Source organism: Falco rusticolus, chromosome 4, assembly GCF_015220075.1.
Source record: "Falco rusticolus isolate bFalRus1 chromosome 4, bFalRus1.pri, whole genome shotgun sequence".
Taxonomy (NCBI): domain Eukaryota; kingdom Metazoa; phylum Chordata; class Aves; order Falconiformes; family Falconidae; genus Falco; species Falco rusticolus.
The window spans coordinates 26,483,123-26,494,732 of NC_051190.1; the positions used below are offsets into that span (position 1 = coordinate 26,483,123).

The 11,610-nt window shown below is 53.7% G+C and overlaps 1 protein-coding gene across 10 annotated transcripts; it reads left to right on the plus strand.

The window, feature by feature from the left end:
* HAGH (hydroxyacylglutathione hydrolase) lies at positions 1-11,075 on the plus strand. 10 transcript variants are annotated; one of them, XM_037383742.1, is made up of 9 exons: positions 1-70; positions 3,572-3,753; positions 4,209-4,273; positions 5,145-5,262; positions 6,316-6,424; positions 7,382-7,485; positions 7,948-8,049; positions 8,485-8,564; positions 9,086-11,075. In XM_037383742.1, the coding sequence occupies exons 2-9, from the start codon at positions 3,649-3,651 to the stop codon at positions 9,183-9,185; spliced, it is 783 nt and encodes a 260-aa protein (XP_037239639.1). In that variant the 5' UTR covers positions 1-70; positions 3,572-3,648; the 3' UTR covers positions 9,186-11,075. The 10 variants fall into 10 exon arrangements, with proteins under 10 accessions (XP_037239639.1, XP_037239637.1, XP_037239645.1 ...); XM_037383740.1 differs by having other exon boundaries at positions 59-171; XM_037383748.1 differs by lacking the exon at positions 1-70 and adding an exon at positions 817-840.
* Positions 11,076-11,610: the final 535 nt, after the last annotated feature.

An 11,610-nucleotide genomic window follows, 5' to 3' on the forward strand; every position in this document is an offset into this window, starting at 1 on the left:
GCCGTGCCGGGCCGGGCCGCGCCGGCCGCTGCCCGCCTCCCCGGGGCCGGCCGCAGGGCGGGGAGCGGAGGTAACCGGGCCGGGGCAGCGGGCGGGGCGCGCCCACCATGCTCGGCGGGGGCTGGCGGGGCCTCGGTGCGGCCCTGGTAGCTGGGGCCTTGTGCCGAGCCGGTACGTGGGGCGGGCGGCGGGGTGCGCCCGGTGGGGCCCGCGGGGCTGGGCCGCGTCCCCGGGCAGCGCGGGGGCTGTCCCCCTTGCAGCGGGCCCGGGGGCTGGGCAGCGACACCGCAGCCGGTGCCGAACCGGGGGGGCCGGGCGATGCCCCGCACCGTGCGGCTGGGACCGGGGAGGGGGCCCGGCGCCGGGGTCCGCCGGCGGGCAGCGGCTCTGACAGGGGTTTTCTCTCCGCGTCTCCCAGCTGCGCCCCGGTGTTGCCGCTGCCTGGCAGCCCGGGCCGGCCGGTGCCTGCGCGGCTGGAGCTGGCGCTGCCGGGGGGTGACCCGCCGGCGGTCCCGCAGCGCTCTGGCGGTGGCCTGGCGCTTCGGCTGCGTCTGGCGGGCGGCAGGTTGCACTGGCAGTGTAAATAGAACCAACCTATGAACCAAAACTGTCGAAGCTCTGCGTTTGCGTTTCGGGCCTAAATTCTGAAAGCATCTCCTTGAACCAGAGCTTGGGCTGCAGCTTCCCAGCGGCTCCGGGGAGCCTTGCTAGGGGCCTGCTGTATTGCTCCACTTCCAAGAGCTGGCCTTAATAAGTGAGACCCATCGGAGCTAACCCCCAGGCTTGGAAACCCTGATGCCACCGTGGGAGAGAGGAATCCAGCCGCTCCCGGGGTGCGGGGTGGGTGCTGCACCTTCCAGCAGGCTGTGCTGGGTGGGTGGGTGGGTGCAGCGTGTGCCGGGAGGGGCGAGTCCGAGTGGGAGCTGCCCTGGCTTCTGGAGCGGCTCGCTGGGTGTTGTGTAGAGCTGCACACTTGCTGGGTATCCAAAAAATATCTGTGGGCAGAGTATGTGAAAAGGGAGCGTGGTGGTTCTTCTTCTGAGGCAGCGCAGGGATGTTCATCTGGGTGTGGGCGTGCAGCTGTTTTTGAGTGACAGCCATTTTTGAAATAGGAATTTTCCACTCTTTTCTCTAATAAAGAGAGTAAACCAAAACGCTATGGAGAAAATGTACGAAGCACCCCTTTTCTGAGGCACCCTACTTCTTTGCACTGTGCTGCCGCCTGCTTGCTTTTGGTCTCCGGCATGTATGCATTGATGTGATAACATTAACGCTTCCCATCTGCAAACCCTTTCCTCTTGGTGGCTCAAGCTGCACTACCGAACTGTTCCAGAAAGCTGGGGTGTGGGATTCAAAGGCTGCGGGCGTTCTGCTGTCCCCAGTCCTCCCTGCTTCAGGCATGAAGTCAGGAGGAATGTGTTACAAAACTGAGCGAAAATGAAGGCATTGGGTATTAATTTTGGAGCAGACCTGCACGTGTTACAGCGATCCTGAAACGACCTGCGTTAGTCTGGGCTAGGGCAGGGGTTACGTCTCGCTGGGGGAGCTTGCTTGGGTAGAGCAGGGTCTGAGAATGGGCCCTTCTGGTGGGAGCAGCACGGGGTGCGCAGGGAGCGCCCCAGCTCCGCTCGGGCGGGCAGGCTGGGAAGGTGCAGCTCAGCTGCAGGTGGGAGCTCAGAATTAGTTTCATACTCTGTGGATGTTTTCTCATTCCTTTGTTTAAATTACAGTTTAGAAAACATTTCCTTATGTGGCGTAGCTTGTTTGTTTGTTTTTGCAAGAATTGTGAATTAAACTTGCAAAGAGATTTTGGGATCATGGCCAAGGTTAGAAACGGCTCATAGGAAGAAAACATTTTAAATATGTAAATAATTCCTTTGACTTGAAGTTAAGGTTGTGGAGTTTTGTTGGGTTTGGTATTTTCTTCCCCGCCCCCAGCTGGTGTCTAGCACGCAAACAAACGCGCAGCATATATAGGTCTTGTGACTGAGAGCATCCAAACTTCATGTTAGGGAGCAGTTAAATTTATTTTTTTTTCCCGTCAAAGAATGGTAAGTGTTGGTTTGTTGTTTGGGGTTTTTTTTTTATTCTTTTTTTTTTGAAAGGACTCTTCTGCTCCAGTGGAACATTCAGCAGGTATGGATGCTTTTCTCAATACTATGCCCTTTCGCTGTCAAATACCCAAACGGTGCATGGCTACACTGTCATTCCTTGGGATTTTCTTTGCAGCACTGTGTTTAATTTTATTACCATCTCCCCTCCTTACCTCATAAGCAAGCGAGCTGGTGGAAGTAGGAGGGAAGAAGTTCTAGGCAGGACAGTTGTACCAGAGGTGCCTGACTGCCTTGGCTGCCCTGGGCCGGGCACCTGTCAAGAGCTGGGAGCTCGGTTTTGCAGCCCTGTTGGCCCCGTGGCTCTGTGGTGCTGCAGGGGGGCAGTCTGTGTCTGCTCTGCGGGGCCTCTGCTCCCCAAAGCAGGCTCTTATCGGGGATGGGCAGGACTGAGCTGTTTTGGGAGAGTGGGGCCGGTTGATTAGGAGCGTGGTGACCCCTCCCTTTGGCACCCAGCGTTGTGTTGCGAGCCTGAGGGAGAGACTCAGTAGCACAACATGGAACAGTGGCTGAGCCAGCACAATTCAGACCAGCACCGTCGCCTTCAGTGGTGTGCACGGACCTTGGGCTTTGAGATAACTGATGTCTGAGTTGCAGAGACCGATGCCTCTGTCCCTGTATGCGTATGAACCCAGGCCTGAGTTGCAGGGATGCAGCAATGGCAGACCTTGTCCTCTTTCTTTCCCTTCCTTTTTTTGTGGCAGAGCCTCTAAGGGCTTGGTTGTTTCTTTAAGAACTGGGTATCTGTGAGTTGAACAGTGGACCCCAGGTTATTCGCATCTGCCCTTAAATTTGTTTCTTGGGTCTGATTAAACATTTAACTAAGAGCAAATAGGGAAGCGCTGCTGTTGCATCAAGATAGCCCATGAGCAAAAAACCTGCCTGCAGTGCGTGCCTGGTGCCAGGCCAGGAGGGGAGCCTTGCCTGCCATGCCAAGAGCCTGTCTGCTCTCCCTGTGCTGTGCAGGATGTTATTTCCCTGCGTAGTGAACCAGGTATTTCTGTTGTAGCAGCACGTGTATTTCTGTATTTCTCCTTTCCACCCCACCCCCCATGCTTTTTTGTCTTTTGGCTGTAACATGGCCTTTTGTGGTTGGTTGTTTTTTGGGTTTTTTTGCAAAGTCACTGTCCCAGGCTGACCTTTGTCCTGTTGTTCCCTCTCCATTCTGTTTTCCTGCCTTTTGAAATCTCTTCAGTCGAGGTAGAGTGCTTTCCCTGCATGAGCACAGCTCTGGGAGCAAAGCGTCCCGTCCTTTGGTGCAGCTGTGGGGCACCAGGTGACACAGCCAGGCACTAAGGGTTTGTCTTGTGGTGGCCTCTCTCCTTTTCCTCGGAAGGAGGCAGGTTGGGCTGTCCATACCTTTCCTTCTCTGGGGCTGTGAGCTGGGGCACGTGCTGTGCTCGGTCCCACTTGTTCCCTCCCTGGGCTAACCTGAGATTTGACTATTCCGGGGTCCCCAGGTCCAGCGCAGCTACGAGCTGTCTTCCTGCACACGGAGCACGAGCGGAGGAAGTCGAAGACGGTCACACAAGCCAACATGAAGGTGGAATTACTCCCAGCCCTCACAGACAACTACATGTACCTGCTCATTGATGAAGAAACGAAGGAGGCTGCAATAGTTGATCCCGTGCAGCCCCAGAAGGTAACGCTGTCTGCTGCCCTTGGGGGCAGGGTGCTCACCGCTGTGGGTCTGGGACGTTCTTCCAGGTTGCCACATCCATGGGAGCGTTAGTCACACGCTGACTCAGGCGTGGGGGAAGGTAGGAAATGCTGGCCATGCATAGGTGCGGCCAGGGCTTCAAAGGCAGTCTGCTTCTGGGCTCAGGCAGCTTGTTGCTGACCTGATTTTGAGTTTTGTCCATTGTTTGATGTAGTGCAGAAAAGAGGGAAAGGGACCGAGGGCCTAGTCATGGCCAGATGGATCAGAGACCTCGTACCCTGATCTGTAACTACGACCTGGAGAGGGACGAGCTCTCTGCAGAAGTGCTGGTGTGCCGCTCTCAGACCTTGCAGCAGTTGTGTCCAGGTTATACTGGGCACCAGGTGTGCTTGTTAAATCATTTCTTTTGAGTTGTCGTGCTCTTGCTGTGCCTGCAGGTTTTGGATGCAGTCAAAAAGCATGGTGTGAAGCTGACCACCGTTCTGACCACACATCATCACTGGTAACTATCTGCTGTAGTAGGATCCCTTTTCCCTCTGCATAAACAGAAGCTGTCAAGAACTGTTCATTTTCTGGGTCAGGTTGGTCTTCTCTGAGCAGGAGCTCAGGTGTGAGGAGCAGGATCAGAGCTCAGGAAGCATTCCCTTGGCTCCCTGTGGCCAGATGCATTGTCTAGACTGCAAGCTCTGTGTGTCGGTGCCTTTAACCTTTAAAATGCTGACTTACTCCAGGTGGCCAGTGATATGTGTGTGCAGGTAGCTGTGGAGTGTGGCAGGGAGCACACTCACACTGAGGTGCTAGGACATGTCTGTAAGGCATGCTGCTCACGGTCAGCACTTTTGGGAGGATTACCTGTGTTGCGGATTAACCCTGCCAGGCACGTAAAGGTGAATGTTTTGCTTTAGCAGCTGTGCAGTGCTGAACCTGAGTAACCCCTCCTTTGCATCGCAGTGGAGCCACCTCCACAGCTGGGAAGCCAGCCCTGATCTGGCAGGACCAGCACCACCAGTGAACGCTGTTTGGACCTCTGTATGCCTGCTCCATGGTGTCTTACGGGACACTGGATTATACGTACCCTAGTTATTCCAGTTGCTTCTTGCCCTAGTTACTGGAGAGTTGACTGTGAGCCCCTAAGGCTCCTGTTTCCCAACTAGGTATGAACTTGCAGGGGTTTGTTTCCCTCCCTCACAGCCCTAGTTACTGGAAAAATGATCTCCACTTACGTTGATGTGACATATCCTTTGCTGTGAGGACAGTGTTAGATACTGTGAGAATAACTGATTAGGAATGATCACCTGGGGGTTACTGTTGCAATGTAAGTAACAATAACTTTGTCCTCCACCCTGCACAAATCCATTTTTCTGACCTTCCAGGGACCATGCTGGAGGAAATGAGAAGCTCGTAAAGATGGAGACGGGGTTGCGTGTGTATGGGGGAGACAGCAGAGTAGGAGCACTGACGCAGAAAGTGTCTCACCTTACATCGCTCAAGGTAAAGAGAGTGAGCTGCAGGACTCGGCTGGGGGCATCTCCTGAGTGCGTCACAGCTTTAGGGCTGGACCGGCGTGGTCCAACTTGAGTTAACATTGTCGTCACAGCTCTTTTACCTTGTAACATCTCTTGGATGTAGTTGGTACTTAAGTACAGCTTTTGCCTTTTTCCTGCCCTGTGAACCGTGACTCCTCTGTCTTGTTTTGGCCAGTGATACCTCCTCACTGATGAGAACATTGGCGTGGCTCAGGCACCTGCATTGCCAGGGGTGTGCTGGGTGTCCGTGTGCTCCTTGACGGCTGTCTTAACTGGTGTGAAAGGACAGGGCTTGTGCTCTGCTTGGAGCGTGGTTAGCGCTGAGCGAGTGGAAGTGGTCCTCTCTGAACAACGGCGGGAGTACAGGGGGAAGAGCAGTGCTAGCTGCCTGCATTACTTTTCTGGTGCTAAAGCAGCGAACCTTGTTGGAACCTAGCTGTTTGTGTACTGACGAGCTGTCAGATGACATAAACTGCTGTGAAATGTGCAGGCTGGCGTGAACATCGCTGCTAGTCTTGCCATGCACCTTTGCGGGGGGCAGCAGCAAAGAGGGGAGCATGAAATACACGGGAAGGTGTGCGTGTTAGGGCTGTGGGGGAAACATCCCCTTGGCCTCATGAATGTGCTTAATCCTTCCCTTTTTGTGAGTGTCATCCAGTTCCCTTCAGCTTCATATTTGTTTGGAGCTTTTTACACTTGGTTGACTGTAAGATTTTGTGTTGCTCTGGATCTGTTTGCTCTTGCTGCCAACCAGACGCTGAGTCACTCTGCATGCGAGTGATAGAATCTGGCATTTCTCTTTGCCACAACGCCTGCTAGGAGGAAACAGCTCCCTTCCAAGTCCCTGCTGTAAAACTCTTGCTGGACTCTCCCAGGAGCAGAGCCGATGTTTACTGGCCAGCTATGTGAGAACGTGCCTGTAGGACCACTAGACCATTGTAATAGTTGCAATTCTTTTCTAACCATACAAATGCCAGCCAACAGTAGCTTAAGCTCTAGTCTTCTGCCTTCTTCTCAGGTGGGATCTCTTAATGTGAAATGCCTCTGTACGCCGTGTCACACTTCTGGACACATCTGTTATTATGTGACTAAGCCAAATAGCTCCGAGCCACCTGCTGTTTTTACAGGTGAGGAGTTGGGAGGTTGCATTGCTGGCAGTCTGTGTTGCAAAGAAATAAGCTACCCCTCTGCCTGTGTGCTCCTGACTCTGGATGTGCATTCATCCCTTGCTGCCCGTGCAGCTGGTTAACATCTACATCTTGCCCCCTTACCAAGTGCTAGCAAGTAGTAATTGTAGATGAAACTGGTGAAACCCCTCTGGGTTTGTAAACCTTTGCTGGACACCCTGCAAGCAACATCAAGAGCGAGCCCTGGCTGAGTCCTCCATCTAGCATTTTCTTCCTTGAAACAAGAGCCGTTGGTTTACTCTCGCGGGCCAAGCTGTGGCTGATTCTAAAACCTGTTGTTTTTCCATATATCTGTACTCATGTCCATAACAAAACTGAGAGAAGAGGAAGTAGGGGAGTAAGAAAGGGCTGGTGGTCCGTCTGTGGCAGCCAGGTTCTGGATCCTGTTTTGGAGAGTAGGGTTTCCCCTTCCCTCAGTCTGCACCCAGTCTCCCCAGACTGCCACCTCATCCCTCTCCTGACGGGCATTCTCCAGAGCCTGCACCAGCTGCTGCATGGAAGAAGTAACAGCTTAAGCAAGACTTTAGGGCGCACTGGGGAGAAAATGCAGAGGTGACTCATCTTTGTTCAGCTTCATAGCAAAAAGAATGAGTGTTCCTTTTCCATTCTAGAAAGGATGAGAGGGGCCGGCAGACTACCCACAGGTAGGGAGGCGCTAGCACGGTTTGCCTGGCACGACTGTGGGGTTTCCTACATTAGAAGCTGCATTTGCCACGTGGGTTTATGTAGCGCTGAGCCTGTGTGTGGGGCAGCAGTGTAGCCTGGCTCTCCCCGTGCCTTCTGCCAAGCAGCGCTGAGGACAGCAGTGGCAGGACTGAGCCCTCAGGGACTGTGTGCTCACGCTTTGGTGTGAGGAGCCTTGTCTGGTCCTGATGCCATGTCACACCGCCCTTGCAGGTGACACGCTGTTTGTGGCTGGTTGTGGGAAATTCTTCGAGGGAACCCCGGAGGAAATGTACAGAGCGCTGATTGAGATTTTGGGCAGCTTGGACCCCAAAACGGTATGAGCCTTTCCTTCTGTGCTAGAAAGTTAACTGGCCAGGAACTGCTGTAGACATCAAAGAAACTAATAATATTGTTGTTCAAAGAGAGAATTTCTCATGTGTTGAAGGAATGAACGCTTACATCAGGAATTGTCTTTGATGTTGAATAGCTGGAGTCCTCTGGGAAGGAAATACCTACCTAAAATACGTTTGTGCTTTGTGGGGAAAGAGCAGGGGTTGCTTATTAAAGCAAAGGCTAGCGAGCTGGGGCGCCTGGGCTCTTTCATCAGGCTTGTCAGTTAATTGGCAGAAGGTACTGGCTGATAACTCCTGGCACTTCTGTGCATGTACAGTGGAGTGTCGTGTGTTCTGGAGGGCTGACTCTCATTTCTGCTGTACCATGACATTGGTGATGGTACATGGCACTCACCTTTGTACCCTCAGAGTTACCCAGTGTTTGCTCTTCCTTTCTCTTCCTAGAGAGTTTACTGCGGTCACGAATACACAATCAACAATCTCAAGTTTGCTCGACACGTTGAACCCAATAATGTCGCTATCCAGGAAAAGCTTGCGTGGGCCAAGGTGAGCTGGTTCATCCTTTCCCTACACTTGATGCTTTCATGGAGGTAGAGGAGAGTCCGTGTTGGGGAGACAGAGAGGCTGAGGGAAGGGAGTTAAGAGCCCGGTGCTGCAGTATGTGGTGTGGCCAGGGCAGCGATGCGCTGGGCAACAGGGTTTGTTTGTGTCCCAAGCGGACGGTTGGCTGGCTGGTGGTGGGGTGACCCTCCCTGGAAGCCTGTTGGTATAATGACAGGCTGATGTCCACATCTGTCTGGGAGGGTCCGCTCTGTTCCCGGTCTCTCTGTGCGTCCTTCAGTGCTTGTCTGTCCGGTGGCCCTGGCCTGAGGAGCAGCTCAGGCAGGCAGCTGCAGCACTGCACCTGCACGGCTCATACACGGGCCGTTTCTTGTTCACCACCACATTCTTCCTGAAGCAGGAATCTCTCCTGTGTTACAGGCAAAGTATGACAGTGGTGAGCCAACCATACCCTCCACCATTGCAGAAGAGTTTACGTACAACCCCTTCATGCGAGTGAGGTATGGAGGAGGTGTGGGTATGGGTCCTTCTGTTTGGAGGGGGGATGTGGGGAGGAGCAGGTCTCCAGAGAAAGAGCTGGAAGTGGATATTGCTCTCCTGCCTCACGTGTTCCTGTTCTGATGCCCTCAAGACCCTCCTCAAAATGTACTTGCTGTCCTGGCAGAGGCTTGCTGCTGTGGCGTGTGAAGGGTTGTGGTGAGCATCTCTGCTGCCGTGAAGTCCCTGACTCAGGAGATGGAACAAGCTTCATTCTGTAATTATGTTCCTTCATCAAGCTGAGTTTGGCAGACAGGCGCGGCAAAAGATGCTGTTCAAGGCATGAGAGTGTTTGCAATTTCCTCCTGCCAATGAGCATTTAAACCAAGGCAGCGGATAAGCCTGTGCCAAACCCCTGAGTCTTTGATCTTTAAGTGCAACATTTCCCCTTGATGCAGGCGAAACATGATAGTTGCAGCTTCATACCCGAGATTTTTATCTTGCAGTCTGTGCATTTGCTGTCCCTGGTGTTCCCTCCTGGCAGGGAGAAGACAGTCCAGCAGCATGCTGGGGAGACCGACCCCGTCCGAACAATGGGGGCCATCAGAAAAGAGAAGGATAACTTCCGAGTCCCGAAGGACTGAGCACTCTGCCTGGATCACTTTAATGTCAATTTAAGTGTAATTTAGAGCATTCAGATGTTTTAGGAGTTGAACCCTCTGTTGTGGTTGAGACAGTCATATTTAGGTTTTTATTTTGTTTTAATTAAGAAAAAAAAAGCACTTTGCCCTTGTTGAGATGTTCTACAGCATATTTATATTATGATGAAGAATATTTATCCTTCTATTGCTGGCTCTCAAACTGTCACATGTGTCACATGGAGATCACTTTACAAGTGTTGATATGTGGCTCAGAGCCTGGGGTGGGGAAGGGTCAAACCTTGAGGTCTAGGAAAAAGCTCCTGTTATTTTTGTAGGAGCCCGATGTGAATACAGACAGCGGGACTGGGGCCCGAGATGTCTTCGTTTAACAGAGACAAAATGCAGTAACTGCGCTGCCAGCTGAAGATTTGAACTTTTCTTTCATGCTGCTACTTAAATGCTTCTGAGTCTGTTGCTTCTGGCTCCGCTAAAAGCAGTTCACCGTGACAGACCTGCTCTGCCACCGCCAGTCCGGGGCTTGGTTCGTGACATACGCAGGGGGTCTGGCTCGGGGCGGCATGCGGGGGCTGTCCAGCTTCCCTCTTGATGTTCCCCGTCATGGACTGCAGGAACCGTTCCAGGCAGCACGCTGGCTTCGAGATTGCACTGTTGCTTCTACCCTTTACTCTTAACCTCAGCCTGTTTGCATGTGCCTGCTTACTGCTCTTAAGTGTCATCTGTATGTGACTTGTATTAGTACTGCACAAATGAAGAAGGGATTTGTCTGCTGGCTTGAAATCCCGAGAAAAAACATAGTGTCTAACTGCGTATCTAACAGCTGAGCAGCGGCAAGGCTCCACCAACAGATTCCTCGCTGCCGATAGCCAGAACTGCTTTGTACCTTGCTGTGAGTAACGCGGTGATGGAGCGTTTGGTGGCGGGACGCTGCTCCCCAGCGAGCAGGCGGCTGCGCTGGCCTGTGCCAGGAGGCTCCAGCCTGAGGGCCTGGCTGAGGTGGGTGCTGCGGGGGCCGCCCCCCTCCCCGCAGCCGCTGCCTGGTCCAGCCGCTCCGCTGGGAAGGCCGCTGGGGTGATGTAAATGGTGAGGGTGCCTGTGCATTGCCAATTAAACAGGGCTTAGACCCCAGACCTGCTGAGAGCCCACAGTAGCGAGGCACGTTCCTTTTTCTTGGTTGGTCTGTGGGGCTAAAATCCATCTCTGCTCTCAGAGCGGTGCTGTGTGACCGCAGGCTGTGGCTGCCTTGGAAGCTGCAGGGAGGGAACTTCCCCTTGGGCTCCTTTTCTGACGGGGAATAGTGTGTCGAAGTGGGTGAATGGGGTAAACTTTGAGGGAAAATAAACCCGGAGTTTCAGCGAGTGGGTCACCCGGCTCCTGCCCTTCGTGTTCTGCAGCTCCGTGTCTGTAAACGAGAGCTGTGAGCAGAGTGGGGTGGGAGCCAGCCTTGCGGGCTTGGCAGCTGTGTCTGTAGTGCATCTTCCTCCTAATTATATTTCCTTCCTTCTCTGTTGGTCTTGGCTTCATATTGCAGATCTGCTTGTGTACAAGGGACTTTCAAACAAATGCTTTACAGCTGAAACTATCAAGAGAGTCAAACGATTTTGGTTGCAGGTTCCCCTCTCCCCAATGTGTCGGTAAGGCCACGCCGGAGTTCGTAACTGCTGGTGTCACCACCCTTCCAGCTGCAGGAGTGGGATTTGGTGTAGCGCCGTTTCTTTATTTGTTATTAAAAATGTACATTTTATGTAGTTCGGAAGGAAAAGTGGTACCCAAAACTATTAGCTCCTTGACTTGGGACGCTGTGCTGCTACAACGGAGCGTGACTGTACTGATGGCTGTTTGCAAACAAGCAAATAAATAGCAGCTGTAAACAGAGCGTTGGTGGGACGGCCTGGGAGGGGCTCTTTATCTCACAATTTTTTTCTTTTTTTTTTTTTTTGTACTAGCGATTGAGGTCAACCCACTGGAAGTACCTTTCTGCCTCATCCTGGGGGGGAGGAGATGGTGGCGCTTTGGGATCTCTGGGGGTTGATTTAAGGTCTTGTTGCAACTGTTTGCGGGAGGATTTGTGCTTGTCCTTGGGGGCCCACGGGCGGCCCTGCCCCACGCTCGGGCACCCCTGGGGCTGTGGGGGGTGGGGGTGGGCCGGGCCCTGCTCGGGACCCCAGTGACCTCCCACCGAACGGCACCGGTGCCGGGACTTGTCCATGCACCGCCGCGTGTCCGGGGGCTCCAGCGCCGGTGGGGGCGACACCCCCAGCGCCCCCGGGGTCCGCCGAGCCTCGTCCCTCCCCTGAGTGGGAGAAGCGGCTGGTTTCCCACGCGGGACCGGGACCCGGGGTGGGCAGCGCAGGGCTGGGGGCGGGCGGGATGCTCCGTGGCGCTCGGCAGGTGGTGGTGGGGGGACATT

Coding starts and splice junctions, on each gene's coding strand:
- HAGH (XM_037383740.1), top strand. CDS start 108: ATGCTCGGCGGGGGCTGGCGGGGCCTCGGTGCGGCCCTGGTAGCTGGG. Junction 4,274..5,144: donor CTGACCACACATCATCACTG/GTAACTATCTGC, acceptor CTGACCTTCCAG/GGACCATGCTGGAGGAAATG. Junction 8,565..9,085: donor AACCCCTTCATGCGAGTGAG/GTATGGAGGAGG, acceptor CCCTCCTGGCAG/GGAGAAGACAGTCCAGCAGC.